At 39.3% G+C, this 13,013-nt stretch overlaps 1 protein-coding gene across 1 annotated transcript in view; it reads left to right on the top strand.

Annotated features, from left to right (window-relative positions):
• The window catches only part of LOC139458296 (dynein axonemal heavy chain 8-like), a 171,748-nt gene that overhangs the window by 156,415 nt on the left and 2,320 nt on the right, over window positions 1-13,013 (top strand). The window contains exons 81-87 of the mRNA XM_071239682.1: window positions 1,095-1,250; window positions 2,154-2,270; window positions 4,028-4,129; window positions 4,817-4,977; window positions 7,431-7,587; window positions 10,570-10,722; window positions 11,329-11,518. Coding sequence (XP_071095783.1) covers window positions 1,095-1,250; window positions 2,154-2,270; window positions 4,028-4,129; window positions 4,817-4,977; window positions 7,431-7,587; window positions 10,570-10,722; window positions 11,329-11,518 — 1,036 coding nt within the window. The remainder of the gene's footprint in view (window positions 1-1,094; window positions 1,251-2,153; window positions 2,271-4,027; window positions 4,130-4,816; window positions 4,978-7,430; window positions 7,588-10,569; window positions 10,723-11,328; window positions 11,519-13,013) is intronic.

Genomic DNA, 13,013 nt, shown 5'->3' on the forward strand with positions numbered 1-13,013 from the left:
AAAAGAGCTATAATATTTCTGGACTTATGTTGGTAATCTATTTTATTAATCTTATTCAACATTTCATTCAATAGTGTTTCAATTCAATTTGGCGAAATCGTATGTGAAGTGATCGGAAGATCGCACAACTGACCGTTATTTACAGCAACCACGGTCATATTGACGCCTTGAAACAAACTTTAGTGGATAGAGAATGGATATATATATCATAAATGCCGTACATTGAATCGCTGAAAGTCATATTTGTGGACGTTTGACTATTATATGTCAACATAAAGTTTTGCAATCGCGGCCGCGGGAGCATCGACAGTGATTGGTCAAATAGATTCCGAGAAACACTTGTACAGCTGATTGCTACTCTCGATTCCCCAGACAAGACACACGGGAATCTTAATCTCTGCATATAAAACAATGCCAATCAGAACAGGAAATACAATTTAATCAGTAAATCATCATGTCTAGTGATATTTTATCTCAAATTTCAAATTTGTATTGATTTCACTGAAAGGATAGGATGTAATTTTTTTCTGCGGAAGACAAACATGTTTTTATTGCAAATGTAGGGATTGTGTATGCGCTGGTGACGTGCTTCATTCAGATTCGCTCTGAAGACGGTGTATACATATCAGCATCATTTTCCCGCTTATTTTATAAGACAAATAAATATGTAAATCTTAACCTCTGCGCATGAAACATTGTCCCACATACAGTACACAGATACCATAGAAATTTGTAAATCATCATGTCTAGTGATGTCTTATTGCAAATTTCATGTTTTCATTGATCAAATATGCAAACGGAAAAAAAAGCACACTCCTATTACCCTCATAACCATAACACACACAATGGGCAGTAAAGCAGTGCGCATGAGAAAGGAGTAACTGCACACTATATTGGATAGCTCAGGACTTCTTAACCACTGTGCAGACTGGCTTAGACATAACACATTTTTAACATTTGACAAATTTGTTCTAGTGAGTGCAAATATCTTTGGCTGATAATGTCAACCTACTCGAATGATTACAACAGACATTGTTTGCAATGTTCTAAGAGTCAGTTGAAATAAATTTATTCCATTCACTTTGTGTTTACAGATCTCGATCAAGTTCACCAATGAGCCTCCTCAGGGAATTAAAGCTGGCTTGAAGAGAACCTATGCTGGTATCACTCAAGACTTCCTTGATGTGTCTAGTCTCCCACAATGGAGACCCATTCTCTATGGCGTGTCCTTCCTTCACACTGTTGTACAGGTAATGTAATTAATTGTTACCGGTACTCATTAAAGAATCTAGCTATATAATTGGGCAGTCTTTGTTTCATGAAAACCCATACAAATTGGCTGGTCAGCATTTAATTTTATTATGACACCATAATGTTTGATTATGATGTAACTTGCTTGTCACATCACAACCCTGCTGCACATTGAGTTTCCATGCTGAGAGTTTGATGGTGGTCACAAGATACATCCCTAAGTCACTTGTCTTTCAAAATTTGTAATTTATCCTACCCCTATATGTCTTTATATTAAAGTTGAATTTTAGAAGACATAGTAACAATGCGATCAACAACTGAGCAGGAAATGGTTATGCATTCATGGCTATGTTATTTATACAGAGATAAACAAAAACAACAAACAAACAGGAATGAGAAAGTGATGGTAGGGATTAAGCCTGACAGAGTTATGATAGAGATGAAGCTACGGGATGAGACTTGTAACAACAGTGTGTAATTCTACTTGATGCGATGATGGTAGGCTGTGGGATGAAGACTGTGAGTGAGTGATTTGTATTTAACAGCATTCTAGTTAAATCGCGGCGTGTCAGTTTAATGTGGGAGGAAAGCCTGACGTGATGCAGGTCTCAGACGTTTACCACTTCGGTGAAACCCACGAGCACAGAATGAAGAAACGTTGGTCTCTTTTGATGGTTGGCTTGAATCTTTTGATGTAGATAGCTTCTGCATGTTTTCTGATGCTGTTGTTTTTTACTTTGGAGGCAAGGACAATGAGGCTGGTCCACTGAATGTGGGGATTGGGGTTTTACTGAATGTGATCTGAGATGGCGGATTTGGAGTCTTATCTGCCTGTATTACTTAATCATCAAAACTTCAGGTTATTGAACTAGTGACAATTTAAAATGTTTGTACTTCTTTAGGAAAGAAGGAAGTTTGGTCCACTGGGCTGGAACATACCATACGAGTTCAACACGGCTGACTGGACAGCTAGCGTGCAGTTTGTACAGAATCATCTGGATGATATTGATATCAAAAAGGTAGGAAAGAAGAGAGCTGAAATATTCTGTAAAGTATGGACGTAAGAAATCCCTGTGGATCTTTAGAATTGTCTTCATCTTTAGACTTACCACTATTACCATTATTCTCTGTGGTGAATGTTGAAATATGGGACTTAATGTGTCATGTGAAGTTCGGTGTTTGTAAAATAGATTGTATATATAGAGAATCTCACCCGAGTGTCTTTTGATATCAAATATATCAACACGAGTTGATAAAAGTGGGAAAACTCCAAGGCTTGCCGAGGATTTTTTCCACTTTTATGATTTTTCATTCGCTCACATCGCATTTTGGTTCCCTTCATAGACCACACGATCCAAAACAGTTCCTAGATTTTGAGAACATAGTAGCAGTATCAGGGAGAGAAACTAAGAGTTTTAGTCCACTAGTCCTTATAATGATAGCCTATAGCAAAACCCTTAAAAATGGCAAATTTCTACTAGCCCTTATGATACCTTTTGGGTTGGTTGGTTTGTTGTTTTACGACGCACTCAGCAATATTCCAGCTATATGACGGCGGTCTGTAACTAATAGATTCTGGACCAGACAATCCAGTGATTGATGTCATGAGCATCGATCCACGCCATTGGGATCGATGACATGCATCAACCAAGTCAGCGAGCCTGACCACCCGATCCTGTTAGTCGCTTTTACGACAAGCATAGTCATCTTTCACGGTGAGCATGGGTTGCTGAAGACCTATTCTACCCCGGAATCTTCACGGGTCTTTAACTATTGGGCAGTTTGGCTAGAAATTAGCACTTGCCCTATTATAGTCCTTGCCAAACTGTCCTTGCTTAACTATTGGTCAGTTTGGCAAGGACTATAGGGCAAGTGCCAATTTCTAATGCTGAGTATTGGTCAAATCAGAAACATGGTATTATTGTAGTACAGTACCAGTACAAATTTAAGTTGCTTTTCATTGTAGTCAACAATAGTCAATCCATGTCACTGTCCCTGTAAATAAGATAAGACAAATTTATTGTACATATACACCCACCTGGGGCTGGGTACAGAAACAAATTAAACACATTTTACATTATGACAGTCAGAGATATTATACAGTAACCATGGTAATGTTAATAATAAAACACATTGTCAGAGTAGATAGTAATAGCACCGTGGTGGAACATGCACAGTTGCTGCATCTTGCTGCGTTTGAAACATGCTGTGAATTGAACGGGCTTTAAGGGCTGAACAATCAGGAGGCAGATTTTAGAAGGAATCTTAAAGCAGTGATATTATTGGTATTGGAGAAATGGGCTGGAAATGATGATTATTATAGAAGTGTAGAGAAAGCAATTGAGGAAGTGGTGTTCATCTTCAACCTCCTGAGTGGCACAGACTACATAATCAAAGCTCCCTTGGTTGGTTTCTGTAGCGCCCTCTCTCAATTTCCACTGGATGGGCACTGAGATGCAATTTGGTCAGAGCTTGCCGATGTTGATTTTGTTTTTTTCTGGCAGAACTAACATAACATTTTATTTCAAGTTTTGTCACTAATTTTCCCCAGCAGTCTCAGCTTGTGTGTTTTGTCTTTTGCTGTAGATTGAGATGTTTCATTACTGTAGATATGTATAAATTGGTTGTGCAATACAACCCAGCATCAGCATGGTCACACATTGAACCACCAAATCCTCATTTGGTTGGAGTCATTATGTAGACTTCATATTAAAATAGAGATAGGAGTAGGTTAGCTATTACTGACATGTACATGGCTGTATGTCTTGTACTACAGGGTGTCTCATGGACCACTGTACGCTATATGCTAGGAGAGGTGCAGTATGGAGGCCGAGTCACAGATGACTACGACAAGAGACTACTCAACACCTTCGCCAGAGTAAATAGAACTGTTTCTGAAACAATCCGTTACGAGGAATCTTTCATGACTTTGTTAAGTACATTAAAAAAAAATTCACAGAAAATGAAATACAAATGTCTTTTTCTTGAAGAATTATTTAACAATAGTTTTCCATTATTTAACTACCAGTATAGTGAAAATAATTTGTCAGCAAAATTACCTGTTGGTCTATACCTTATTCGACATAATAAGCGCCCAGGGTGCTCTCAAAATTAGAAATAGGGGGCTCTTATTAGAATATTATTTTGGTGGAAAAAACAGAGTTGAAAGATAAATTTCGTGGTTTATGCTGACGGCCTGAACTGTTTATATACGACAGATATATTTTTACAGAATTTAATTGCCCATAATTAATGGTGCATATAACACACGAGTGCGTATTATACACGAATAAATAAGTCTTGTGTACATTGATAAATAGGAAGGGGTGCTAATTGGGATTGTTCACTTGCCAATATTTTAGCAAATATCACTGTGGGTGCTTATTATGTCGAATACATTATGTACAAATAGTTTGATAGTATATGTGTATATGCTGCATAAAGATTACTGGATCTAAAACCATACTGAGTCAGGATTAAGGGACTATGGGAAGACACATCTAAATTATGTTATGCTCTTTGTTGGGTAACATGACTTTAAGAAGTAACTATCTTCTCCTTTCAGGTTTGGTTTGGCGACTTCATGTTCCAAGCTGTGTTCCAGTTCTATCATGGCTACAAGATCCCCTCCTTGCGAACTATTGATGATATCATGGGCTTCATAGAGAATCTTCCCTTGGTAGACTCCCCTGAAGCTTTTGGTCTGCATGGTAACGCTGACATCACGTAAGATTAAAACCTGGCTGACTTGATCTGATCTGGATTGTGATAAAAGCTTCACAGTGAGATACCAACCTTTGCTGGTGAGTGAGTGAGTTAAATGTGGGAGGAAAGCCAGAAGTGATGCAGGTCTCAGACATTTACCGCTTCAATGAAACCCACTAGCATGGGTATGGTGCTGACAAACCTTGAAATAATTGGGATGAACCGGGATTCAAATCTACAATCATAGGTTTCTGGCGTGCCCAAGGGACGCAACTCTCCACAGTGAACAGTGGCACCTTAGACAACTTGGCCACCCATGCCTCCTACCTTTGCTGGTGAAATAGCAGTAGATATTTTGACATTTCAAGTGAAAAACATGAATAAAAGTAACATCTTCAAGAAGAAATGGATGCGACAAGAAATAGAATATGACATGGCATCACTTGAAAACTACAGTTTGTTTGAGTTCTAAATACATCAATGAATTGCATACATCAAAGAAAAGAGGAATGTCTGGTGAAAACTACTACTGCAGATGTAATGAATTCCATACATATTTGTGTATAATGAACACACTTTCCTCCAAAATAAGAGTTGTGTTGAGGAGGGGCCGCTGTGTAGACTCAGACAATGAGTTTTCATTTTGTTTATCCCAAAGCAAAGACATTATAGCAAACACATAGCAGGGCAAAGAGCCTGTCAATAGATCGATACTTGAACACAATTTAGTCTGGTTATAAAAGTGTTGAGTGTATTTCTGGCTTTTTGTTTTTAATCTTTTTCATAAATTTTATTCAAAATTTCATTCTCTGGTTTTACATTAATTTTGGCAAAATCACACCAACTCATGGCATGTACAGCAGCCACAATCAGATAGACTGCTATTCCTTGAAACAAACCTTTTTGTCTGTTGTTTACCGCCGCACAGTATTCCAGCTATGGGACGGCAGACAATTTAATAATCGAGTCTGGACAAGGCAGTCAAGTTATCAACATCATGAGCATCAATCTACGCAATTGTGATAAGATGACATGCATCAACCAAGTCAGTGAGCCTGACCTCCTGGCGGGTTGTTGTCAGAAAATGAATACATATATCATAAATGCCATACTTTGACTTGTGAAAAGTGTTTCTGGTTTTTATTTGACTGTTGTATGTCAAACTATTTTTCTCTGAGGACAACAGGATGCCATCATACACAGATTGGTTAATCTCAAAAAGTGGCTTATCAAACTGTTCAATACTTAAAAAATAACTGGTATTACACCAAAGTGCCGCACTTATGACTATTCGATATTTTTAGTATATGGAATAGACACAGCAATTAAGAAAAAAAGAAGTTAGAATATATTCTTATTGGAGGATTATAGTTTCAGATTTAACTTCTTCCCATCACTGCATTAAAATTCTTTTGAGTTAATATTTTGAGTATTTTTTAACTGAATCATCAGTATTTCCCTATAGAAAATGTGTGTACAGCTGATTGCTATTACCTGCTTATTTCACAAGACAATTATATGTGATATTCTTAATCTCTACAGATAAGTGTCCTAGGTAGACATGTAATACAATTGAAATTGTAAATCCTCATGCCTAGTGATTTTTTTTTGGATTTTTTTTGTGGAAAATAGACCAAGTTTTTTTCCTGAGGTATGTGCGTTATACTAAAGTGCACATAATGCACAAGAGAATTTGGTGGTCATGCAGGCCAGATTTGTTTTGTCACTTTCACATTTTCACTATTTGATTTTTAGTTGGTGATCCTTACCTGCATTCCATCATGTTGTGGATAGGTGACTTGAAATATGCTTTTATAGGACTCCTGATGCACAACAATTGGAGATGAACAGTGAACACAAAATCATACCACCACTTCAAATACATATAGGAGTTCAAGCTGCACAATAAACTTTGGCAGCTTGGGAAAAGAGTTGTTTAATATCAGTTGTACTGGCTTGTGTTGTGCAGATATCAGTCCAACCTGGCCAACTCTGTCCTGGAGACAGTGATGAGTATCCAGCTAAAAGTCACAGGAGGAGGAGGAGAGACCAGGGAGAGTGTTGTGTATTAATCAGTTGTACTGGCTTGTGTTGTGCAGATGCCTGGCCAACTCTGTCCTGGAGACAGTGATGAGTATCCAGCCAAAGGACACAGGAGGTGGAGGAGGAGAGACCAGGGAGAGTGTTGTGTATTAATCAGTTGTACTGGCTTGTGTTGTGCAGATGCCTGGCCAACTCTGTCCTGGAGACAGTGATGAGTATCCAGCCAAAGGACACAGGAGGAGGAGAGACCAGGGAGAGTGTTGTGTATTAATCAGTTGTACTGGCTTGTGTTGTGCAGATACCAGACCAACCTGGCCAACTCTGTCCTGGAGACAGTGATGAGTATCCAGCCAAAGGACACAGGAGGTGGAGGAGGAGAGACCAGGGAGAGTGTTGTGTATTAATCAGTTGTACTGGCTTGTGTTGTGCAGATACCAGACCAACCTGGCCAACTCTGTCCTGGAGACAGTGATGAGTATCCAGCCAAAGGACACAGGAGGTGGAGGAGGAGAGACCAGGGAGAGTGTTGTGTACAAGCAGGCAGACGACATGTTGGAAAAACTGCCTCGGGATTATATTCCTCATGAGGTTTGTATTGACACGATGTCATCATGAGTTGTGCAATGATGTTGTCCCAACAGAATTGGCCTTTGGCTCTGCCATGGACAGTATGGAGCGCAGTTTGTCCAGACATTGTGATTTCCCCCCAGACTAATATGGACCCACGCCCAAATAATTTTGCTGTACTACGTTCACGTCCATAAAACTCATTAGGGCATCTTCAAACTTGAATCTTTCGGTCATGGAATTTGAGAATGAACCTCAATTCATCAGAAAACATGACATTAGCACAATGTCAATTGTCACAGTGACATTCTCTACACCTCTCTCACCTCTGATTCTAATTATGTGCAGCAACTTGAAGACACATGGACATTGTGCAAGCAAATGCCATCTGTGTTGATGATTTCACAACATCTGGGCATATACTCTTACGCCTGTTGCAACCTGTCCCTTATCTGAGTGGCTGGTTACAACTGATTTCTTAATCAAGTTAATGCTATCATTCTGACTCATCTATCTTGGGCTGGAGTTGTTGCCCTTGGGCGTCCAGAGCGGTGTTGATCATCAACATTATGTGTTTGTTGGTATCGGGCCAACAATCTGCCGATGACAGATTGAGAAACATGCAGCGTTTAGGCAACAATATTCTGATATGTGCCCACCTGCAACATACCTATGGCACGTAAAGGTTCAGCATGTTGCAAACATCACATCATCAATACTGTTGCTTCCTTCTTGATTAGATGTGTTTAACTATATAGTGTCTTTGAGCAATTGGTTCCAAGAAAACAATATGCATCTGCTCACAACCGAGTCTGAGTGACAATGTAAATCTGGCATACCAACCCTTGCACATGCTGTCTGAGGCGACGTGCTTCATGGCTATCACAATGTTGTATTTGGGAGCTAGATTTCTTCGGGAATGTCCTTGCCATAAAAATCGTTTACTTTTATTGCCAGACATTGGTGTATTTTCCTGTAGTTTCACCTCAAAACAAAATATCCCCTACTTTTTATCCCCCCGACATATAATGACGAGGGGATACAGCCATCAGTATGTCCATACGTCCGTCCATCCGTCCGTCTGTCTGTCTGTCTGTCTGTAATCATTGTTTGTCCGGAGCATATTTCCTAAACCGTACAACCTAGCTTCACAAAACTTGGGGGGGGGCAGGGGTGGCCCAGTCGTCTAAGGCGCCACGATTCGCTGTGCAGAATTGCGTCCCTTGGGCACACCAGAAACCTATGATTGTGGGTTCGAATCACGGTTCGCCCCGATTATGTTTCTAGGTTTGTCAGCACCATACCCGTGCTCCTGGGTTTCACCGAAGTGGTAAACGTCTGAGACCTGCATCACTTCGAGCTTTCCTCCAACATTAAGCTGACACGCCGTGATATAACTGGAATACTGTTAAAAACTGCGTTAAACCCAACTCACTCACTCACTCACTCACTCACTCACAAAACTTGGTACACTGAACAATCAGGCTCAGTAGAAGTGCCTTTTACTATTTAGAGATTTTTAGAATTTTAGATTTTTGTCGTTTCCATGGAAATGTTATGAACTTAGGAAATTTGAGGGTAGTGCTCTTGTCCGGAGCATATTTCCTAAACCGTAATACCTAGCTTCCCAACACTTAGTACACTTAACAATCAGGCTCAGTAGAAGTGCCTTTTACTATTTAGAGATTTTTAGAATTTTATATTTTTGTTGTTTCCGTGGAAATATTATGAACTTAGGAAATTTGAGGGTAGTGCTCTTGTCCAGACCATATCTCCCGAACCATACAACTTAGCTTCTCAAAAGTTTTTACACCTATCAAGCAGGTTATGTAGTGTTGCCTTTGCTATAAACAGATTTTTTCTTTTGTTTTCTTTTTTCAATTGAAATTGAAAATTTATGATTTTAGGGTAATTTCCTCGTCTGGAGCATATCTTCAAAACCATGCGACAGAGATTCACCAAACTTTATGCAAATATCAATCATGTTCACTAGTAGTGCAGTTTGTTATTTATAGATTTTAATCTTTTTAGTTTGTAGCCCCTGACATATAATGAAACAAGATGTTTAGGTTTGTTTTTTTGTCAATCCCTGGTACATTCTCTTTATGCCTTTGTGTCATGAGGCTACTACAGAGCTATTCATATGCGAATCTGCGCAGTTATTGTTATTACAATTTCATGAGATCACATCTTCGGATGACTCTTGTTTGGCATAGTGTTTGTACTAATAACCATATCTATATGGTACTCATTTGTTAGTGCTGTGCCGTGCTGTGCTGGAAGATAGCACTGAGAATGGTATCATTGTATATGATGCTTACTCAGATCTATTCTCACCTGATAAACTCAGGGAGTGTGTATCCGAAATGTAACCTCATGGCTGGTTATCAGCAAATGTCTGAAATGTTTAGAAATACTTGAGCATGCTTCCAAGTCTAGATCTGATTGTATTGGCTAAGTTTTGTGTTATGGCTAAGTGTATTGAAGTGACAGCCCTTGAACAATTGGAATACATTATCCATTGTTCAGTTGTCTAATAAACTGTATTCTCTTCTGTATGGTCTGTAATGTCCCTGAAGTACAGTAGATTATTTCTGTGAATCTGAAATTTTAACTCTGAAAACGCCCCTGAAAAATAGATTCGAACATTGATATATTGATGCATTTTTGTTTCCAAGAGAATAAAAATCATGTTTTGATACAATAGTGATATGCTGCGTACTCAGGTAAAGATCCTATGTGTGATCCAGCCGTCTAAGATGCTTAAATTTGCTGTACAGGGTTGCTTCCCTTAGTTGTTCTAGGGTCTGCTGATCATGATTTCAAATCCCCAGATCTCCCAGATTATTAGCCTGGAATAGTCAGCACCATGTCATCCTTGTGTGTTTCAGCAAAGAAGTGAAATACTTAGACCAGTACTGCTTTGGGCTTTCCTCCAACATCAAGCTGACATTGAAATATTGTTCCATTGAAGCATTGAACTCAACACACTCACTGTTTCAGGTAAAAGAGCGTCTGAAGAAGATGGGCTTCCTGACTCCATTAATCATCTTTCTGAGACAGGAAATTGACCGTATGCAGCGAGTCATCAGAGAAGTGAGAACCACACTGACTGATCTCAGGCTGGCTATTGACGGAACCATCATAATGAGTGAAGTATGTTCACCTCCACTGTTCATTGCACACTTCAGGACAATTCACTCTCTTGATTTAAGTCAGAAAACCTAACATGAATTGACTTGAAAATTCCATTAACAGGGATCCAGATAAATTTCCTAGCCATTGACACCCTTGTGTCCTGTCTCATCAAACACCCCTCTAATATACTATTTATATGGAAAGTTATGTTAAAAAGGCATACAATTTCATGGATTCAATCAGGTTTTCAAATTCATGTGTTTAGATCACGAAATACATTTAGGTAAGAATAATTGTGCATGTTAATGCTTCTATCAAGAGAGTTCATAAAATCTTTTAATAAGTAAATATGGTCTGAATGGTCTAGTTAATATTCTGGGCATGGTTGAGAGGGCCTGGGCTATATTATGGGGTCACTGCTTCAATTAATTTCTCTTTATAGGGAACTCGAACAGCAAACAGTTACTTTCATTTTTGTAAAACCTGAGGCGAGATATTTCAAAATCCCCTTCCACCCACTGTCCCAAAATGTCAAGTGATCGTTCCCTTATGTAAAACATGTGAATCTGGTCAAAATTATTTGAGATAATAGCAACTAAAACATGGTTCCTATCATCTGGCTAGAACCTGCGTGATGCCCTGGACAACATGTTCGATGCGCGAGTTCCCAACTTGTGGAGGAAGATCTCATGGCAGTCCTCCACCCTGGGCTTCTGGTTCACGGAGATGCTGGAGAGGAATGACCAGTTCCATCGGTGGGTGTTTGAGGGCAGGCCTGATGTCTTCTGGATGACTGGATTCTTCAATCCTCAAGGTAAGACACCCAGCCCCACACACTGTACTCCCACTTTGCAGGGATTTACCTTATCTATATGTTTGCAAGTCCTATCAATTGTTGTCTGTCGTTAGATAGGGTTATGGTTAGAACCTGCACTTTGGCTCTTGCCAGTCTGTCAATTTTGGGCCCGGGTTAGAATAGGTCCTCTGCATTCTTGCTGGCCCTGAGACATGAAATGGGATTTGACTATTGCACTTTTGGAGAGAAATAGTGTGAATGTGCGCAGTGTGTGCATGTGTGCCCCACTGAGATAACATGAATACCCTATTCAGACACAGTATACTGACTCCGAGCCGGCCAGTCCTTGTTTTATTGCCTTAATGCCGAGCATCAGGCAGGTTAACAACAAGTACCATCTTTTAAGTCTTGTCGAGAAGTGACTAAATTTGAAGTTGTCATGCTTTGTAACTTGTTGAATGTCATCCTACCCTGATGGTATGGAATATAACCACCGGTTTGTCTGGTCCAGATTGGGATCATGTACATTATGCCATGATATATTTGGAATATTGCTGACTGCTGCGTCTCTGTAGCTACATAGAGATTACTACACGAGTGTCTGTCAGATACCATTGATCTTACAACGAGTTGTTTCAAAACGTATCTAACGAGCACGCTGGGTGCCAAGTTGAAAGTTTACACCTCAAAGAAATTACCAAATATGTACAACAATGTTTACTTCCGTATGACATCACTACCGGTGACCGACTTTTACAAAGTGGCGTGTTCACTGACAACAGTACGCGGGATTTCCAGAGGAGGATTTTCGTTGATTGAGGGATTGTATACACATAAATGTTTCACGTAAGTAATCAGAAACATTCTGACAATCTGCGTACTATTATTTCTTTACCATGTTTTCCAATGTAACAAAGAGAATTAGTCAGAAATGCAGATAACTACCGTCATCGTTGTGCGTGATTTAGCATCAGTCATGGTGTCACACAGGACGGAAACTTTTACGGCATTGTTGAATTTGCCACATCATTGTAATGTGTATATGTGTATTTCCATAATTAGTGCAACGATACTCTTCCCATGAATATTCTCAAATGCGTGATCGAGCCAATGTATGCAACAGTTAGATGACAGTACCTCTAAAAATGCTACACAGTGTAAAATCGGAATTTTGCTTTGTTTACATTTCAGCAAGTACAGTTTTCCGAGCACAGTTTTCGTTTCCATACCTAATTTATTTCGCATGATTTCATCTAGATAATTTGCATTGGTGACAAAGACCATTTATCCATTGTTTCGAAAATGTATGAGGAATTCAGGGATGCATGTATAGCAGCTGAGTTTGAAATATAGAATCTACCTGATCGAATAGGCGTCTCTAAAACCGGCATTTTGTAAACACATTCCAATCCAATAAGGCAGAACGTATTTTCCCAAACATTCTAAACGATTCTAGGCTTATCAGCGACGTTTCAGAATTATCATTAGTGATTTGATACCTGTGGTTGCTTAT

Source organism: Haliotis cracherodii, unplaced genomic scaffold, assembly GCF_022045235.1.
Source record: "Haliotis cracherodii isolate W230 unplaced genomic scaffold, xgHalCrac1.p SCAF_12, whole genome shotgun sequence".
Taxonomy (NCBI): Eukaryota; Metazoa; Mollusca; class Gastropoda; order Lepetellida; family Haliotidae; genus Haliotis; species Haliotis cracherodii.